A 6,000-nucleotide genomic window follows, 5' to 3' on the forward strand; every position below is an offset into this window, starting at 1 on the left:
GCTAAAGAGCTTGCAGCAGAAAACTTTCATTCTAGTTGTCAAGTCGAACAACCCATCAGGTACTAATTGTAGGCTCTATACTACATAGCTTCTGGCCCTGCCGTGATCGACCGATCCCTAACTGTCCTTTGCCTAAAAGCGGAGGTGGGGAAAAGCTGGCACTGCCCCCATTGAATCGTCACCATGGGGAATACGAATTACCATTCCATTCCACCACCTCTTTGCTCGCGTGTGAACGAGAGTAATAATAAGAAATTTCGCCCTTACAGATCAAATACATAGTATTTTACAGAAAACGGAAGCCCGGGAATTATGTCAATGTTCCGACGTATTTCAAGTGAATATTATTTTGGGTTTCTTTTCTAAGCAAGAAAGATTTCTTTTAAAATCCGGAGAATTCACTGGCAAACACTTGTTTTAATAGATTTGTTGAAAAAGGCCCGGTTTATCTCATCATCGAGAAGAAATCTAAGAAATATACCAGGGCTATACTTCCGCATTCGGCAATCAAGTAAAACAACGCTGACCGAATTCCACATTTTACTATTTCCTATCCTATCCGAGCAGAAGAGCGACAAAAGCTGCGGCTAGCTTTGGCGAGACTCGGCCTAGACTCCGATGTGATTACGAATGGACACCATCAACAACTCGTCATCGTTCCTGAACAAGTTTGGTGTCATCCACCACCACGCAGAGATCAGCACAGGGCCAAAAGAATATTGCATATTGCATACATATCGCCAAGATCTACCCTGCGGGAATACACTAATAATATTAACTTGTTCTATGGAAGAGGTACAGCTAGATTAACCCGTGTCTAAGTGCTTGTATGATATGGCCATCTAAGTAAGGAGTTCCCAAAAGGTCGGTCTAAAGTCACTTGGAGAGGTCGTATTTGTGTGATTCGTGACACGGCAACGAATAGCTTCGCACATCTACATATGTAGTTAAGTCTAGTCCGTCCCCCCTGATAGGCATCGGTCGGTTTAAGTTGGAACCAAACTCAAAAGAGTGCAGTTAGGTATCTCCTTCATACTACACGCATGGGTAGATGGGATAGCATATGCATCCGTCTCTCCCGAACATTGAATCTTCTTTTTTCTCACGTAGAAATTCCTACCAAACGGACTCGACTCCTCCTTGTCCTAGTTCTCCCATGCATAGCGGGTCGCAAAATACGACCATGGTCTTGCTCAACCAGTCCTGACTAAGAGACAACCATATGCAGCCTGGCCTCTCATTTTTGGAAACACTACCGATAGAGGAAATAATGATGGTGTATTGGCCGCGCGGTAGCCCCCAATGGCAATGCAACTCTGCACTGGCATCTGGCACACACCCACCCACATCGGCTTATCTTCACTACCTAATCCTGTCGAGAGAAAGACGCCCACAAGACAACTGAAAACGAGATAACCTTCCAGCTACCCGAAGCCACAGACGTCTTCTATCACTCCTACATAGGCTGAGAATGTCGCAACCCCCGATCACTCAGAAATCAAGGTTTTACCCGTCCAAGAATATAATTTTTTTTCTTTCCTTTCAGACGACAGACGCACCTAAGGAGCAGCAGCATACTTTCGCCTCCGTATGCTAGGGGCCCCTGCTGATCAGTATATGTAGGTAGGTAGTCAATCTTGCAAATGCGAAGGCCGAGTAAGACCGCTCTCCATGTATGCGGCGGCTAAGCGATAATGTAAGAAAAGTATATGATATTCGTTTCACGTGATTGGATGTTGTGGTCTATTGAACGGACATTTTATATTGGCTACCATATTGGATCACGAGCATGCATGCTGTTTATTACCTATTATTTGATTGATAACGGGCATCTCGGAATTCCCAAGGTTGGATCTGGATTGTCCTGCTGTATGACATGGTAAAACAATGATCGGCTCATGGTTATATTGAAAAATAAACGGAGGTTCGTAGTCAAACACGATGACATGACCTCCGGAGCTCCGAAGCGAGCATGTTTTTTTTCTGGGGAAGATAATTGTCGGTAGGAATCTATCTAATTTGTATATTCGGAATTTGAATCTTGAAGGACTTCGGTATTGCGTATACCATAGCTTAGGTAGCTTCACGCCTGGAAGGACGAGTAGCCAGCCTTATCCAGTTTATACAGCATACCTTTTAACGACATACAACACGATACATGAGATGTATAATAGGCTTGAATTCGGAATAGGTATTACTTAATAATATCAACGGACCAAGTAATAAGCATGCCGTCTTTGAATCAAGAGTAAGTAGTGTATATAACACTCTTAAGGAAAACCCTCGCAAAACCTTGCTATACGATCTCATCTCATCTCATCGTAAAACAAGGTAACCTAAGATTATCGCAAACTCAAACCCTAAACTCCCCACGCATTTCTTTCCAGGGTAATACCGGAACTAAACTGGCGTACGTCTACGCCTACCTACCTACCTAACCTACACCGAGAACGTGTAGCCTATTAATAAACTCCGGACCCGTGGGCGCGGGTGCCTACGTTATTCCGCATATCACGAACGTCAGCTTTCTCGTTCTGACGCCCGCTGCAAGTAGCCTGCCGCAGCTACCCGTATCGTCCCCGACTTCTTGACCCCACTGTCGACGTGTATTGTTCTTTTCATCTATAGAATTTCGGACTGCTTAGCTCATGAACTTAGGATGGTCCTTAAGCTCGATAAGGTTGACTACGTGTCTGGGGTAGATCAGATGGCTCGGGTTCAAATATGACGAAAATCCGTCTGCAAGCTCTTTGTCCTATTCAAGTTATCCCCCCTCCAGAGCCTCTTGGTTTCACATATAACCTGTGACTTACGATATCACTTGTCTTGCACTGCCATGGCAATAAATCGGCGCGGTCTTGCTTATGTCAGGTTGGCCCAGATCTGAGTATAGCCTTAATGTCTTGTGTAGGAGTATAGGAACTTGAAATACCTAGACATAGTAAGTCTTAGAGGTTAAAACAGACTCGCGTATTATCCGCTCCGCAAATCTATAACCTTTATCCGTCACGTTCCCTGAACTGCTCGTGGAAATATGTATGAAGTAACGCATGTAATTAGCTATGCCACTGATATTTGACAATCTGATCCATTCCGTGAGTTCAATATCCGATACCGCCCATCCTGAATCATTCTCGATACATCGTCGGTTGATCGCAATACCCGGAGGGAAGTTCAAAAACTATCCCATCCTCTGTCGCATTCCCGGCTCCGGGGGATCGAATATCATGTTCTCGTTAAAAGGAAACCGATGCCAAATCAGCAATTCACAGACGAGACTCCATGCAATTGCAGGAATTCTTTCTTTTTAATTGTTGATGCTAGACGCAAGGCTGGAGCCTGATACCTTGCCTAACCCAGATGCAGCCAATCATGAGAACCGTCCACACTACCAACTCCGGCCCTATCCCATCTTATATCGACGAAGGGTAGAGCATGATACGAACTGAAGCACCGAAAGACTTGGAGGGGAGGGGAGTGGCGAACTTCGCTCGGACGACGCCGGAGTTGCCTGAATGTAATTATTAGCATAATATCTTTTGGAACGGTGAAGTAGGTAGAAGAGACATACCGTGAGGTCGGGTGACCTTGCCCCAGATCACGCGGATCTTGGTTCCGCGGATCTCCCTCTGGCCCTTGTAGACATACGCGACCTTCTTTCCTAGGTAGAAGCTGTGCCAAATATGTTAGGTTCAAGCTGAAGTAGTGTTGATAGTTCCCAAACCTACTTGGCGGCGTTGGTGTCATCGACACCCTCGATCTTGATCAAGCTCGTCTTGGGGTGGGTGGTGTGTCGGCTACGTTGGTAGCTTAGGTGACGTCCCCTAAAATACAAATCCCAGTCAGTCTTTGCTTCATTCTCCTATATGTGCCCGATTGAACAATGTCGTCGTGAATTCCTATGAAAAAGCGGTCGGAATATCGGGGGAAACCCCCGGTCGTTCTCGCAAAGGAATTGGCTCGAGGGTAAATAATTCATATAACTACTCACTTGACGTATACTATAGGCAAGACAAATTAGTATATATTTTAATAATTGACGTTTTTTCCGAGTAGACTCATGTCATTAAATTGGGAGGCGCGAAGGGAAGTGCTTTACGCGATCGCGATAATGCCGGATCAACCCTGTAGATAATCATAGTACTTACATCTGTGACCTGCTTCTGAAGGCATCTTGACTGAGTTTTCCGCGGCTCTCAGAAATCCGAAATGGTACTGGAATCCGGGAGAAGTCTTTCGCAGAAGAAGACCTTTGTACGCTGGGCGAGTTTCTGTCGTCGAATGTTGTGACGACCAAATCTCAAGGTGGGTTAGGCTTGACGATGGAGGTTGATTGATGGAGATGGATTGGTGCGAAGTGCTAAGCGAAGCCCTGTTGCAACCACAGAAAAAAACATTTTTTTGACTTTGATGTGGTGGCTGAGAATTTCTTATCACTGAGCCACATGTGGCTTGGATATAAACCCCCACGTATCATTAAGATCCCCACTTTACTAATAGGTTAGGTACCGAAGTACATTCCTTACCACCTTCTAGAAATTAAAGTTCTCCGAAGAACGCTCCGAGACGCCCGAACAATATGTAAACTCAGGACTTTGGTAAAATCATAAGCACCAAGAAACCAAAAAAGAATCTTATTACATACCTCATATGGCTTTCAAGCCTACAGAAATAGCCTACAGAAATACCCAGCATATAATCAATCAGACGGACATACTGGAATCCACAGTGCTCATGACCTTCCGTTTTTTTTTTTGAATCGGATTTAATCGGTAGCACTGCATAAATCTTATCTCCATCTAATTCCGCGAGATCGCAGCTCTTGAGTGCTACTCTATCAACTCATAAAGACAAGCGGACGAATGGCATGCATGCATAGTAGTAAAGTAACACTCAACAGATGACTTACCAATATCGCATACCACTACCCAACCCTTATAACGTACAAGAGTGGTTTGGCCATCTGTGCCGCTTCAAGTTGGGGCCAGCAGTTATTAAGTCAAAGTGTTGACAAACACTGATCCGGCGTTCTCTTCAGCCTACGGCGGTCATAGCTACCTACCTACTCATTAACTTTCCATGTATCATTGCCATGTCTCAAGCTATTATCATTCAATATTTTAAGTGTTTCGTTTGTTAGTCTTGGACACCTCTCACAAATCCCGAAGGACAAGGCATTAGCGAACACAACACATGGCTAGTCGAGTCTTCGCGATGCTACATCTCATCTTGGAGGCGAATTTGTGTTCATTACAGTAAATCACCCTGTCAAAATCGTGCCGCGGCCTTCCGTGTGATACAGCGGCACTGCATGCACTCTTTTCCGCCTCATTACTAGTCTATCAATAATCCCTCACACATTTGTGTGCCAAGTAGGTATGACCGCTGCAAGAGGCTCACTTTACCACCATCCCGTTGCAACCATGTATTAGCCAGGTGGTTTGCTGCCTGTAAAACTTGGGAATGATAAAAACAGAGATTAGGTCCAGGGATAGGTAGCAGAATAAAAGATCTGCCGAGGCATATAGCGGAAACACGCTGAGTGAGAAGGGAAGCTTACACAAATCCATAAATCCCACGGGATGCAACAAGAGGCGCTTCGCTTGCTCGCCCCGCGGCCGCAGGACCCTTCCGTTGAGTCTTAAATTACCCCGCGGCCGACGCAGCAATTGATATGTTCCCCACCAATGGACCAGCTTAACCGTCCCTAAGTTGATAACAATAAAGGTGAGCTTTCGAGTAAGAGTTTAGATTTAGACAGCTTCAGGTAGGAGGTCTAAGCTGCTGTAAGGGAAGGATTCAAAAGTAAGCTCTCTTCGGCTCCCCACTACTTTAATAATACAGGTCCATCCACCATGTATTACTACGGTCAATTTAAGCCGTTCTCGGCCATTTTCCCTTCTACCGCCGATGTCTATTGGTCAGCAGTACCTAGTAATTGAGCGATCAAGGTATTACGATGCTATTATAAGCAAGTAGTACACACATACGTCAATACCT

At 45.0% G+C, this 6,000-nt stretch overlaps 1 protein-coding gene across 1 annotated transcript; it reads right to left on the bottom strand.

The window, feature by feature from the left end:
* Positions 1-3,413: 3,413 nt before the first annotated feature.
* F5Y00DRAFT_258457 (60S ribosomal protein L33) lies at positions 3,414-4,173 on the bottom strand (the record flags this gene model as incomplete). Its single annotated transcript, XM_048010709.1, has 5 exons — positions 3,414-3,511; positions 3,572-3,672; positions 3,729-3,824; positions 3,992-4,001; positions 4,149-4,173. The coding sequence occupies 5 exons, from the start codon at positions 4,171-4,173 to the stop codon at positions 3,414-3,416; spliced, it is 330 nt and encodes a 109-aa protein (XP_047868537.1).
* Between the last annotated feature and the right edge of the window lie 1,827 nt (positions 4,174-6,000).

This window comes from Daldinia vernicosa (genome assembly GCF_022497035.1).
Source record: "Daldinia vernicosa strain CBS 139.73 unplaced genomic scaffold F5Y00scaffold_6, whole genome shotgun sequence".
NCBI lineage: Eukaryota > Fungi > Ascomycota > Sordariomycetes > Xylariales > Hypoxylaceae > Daldinia > Daldinia vernicosa.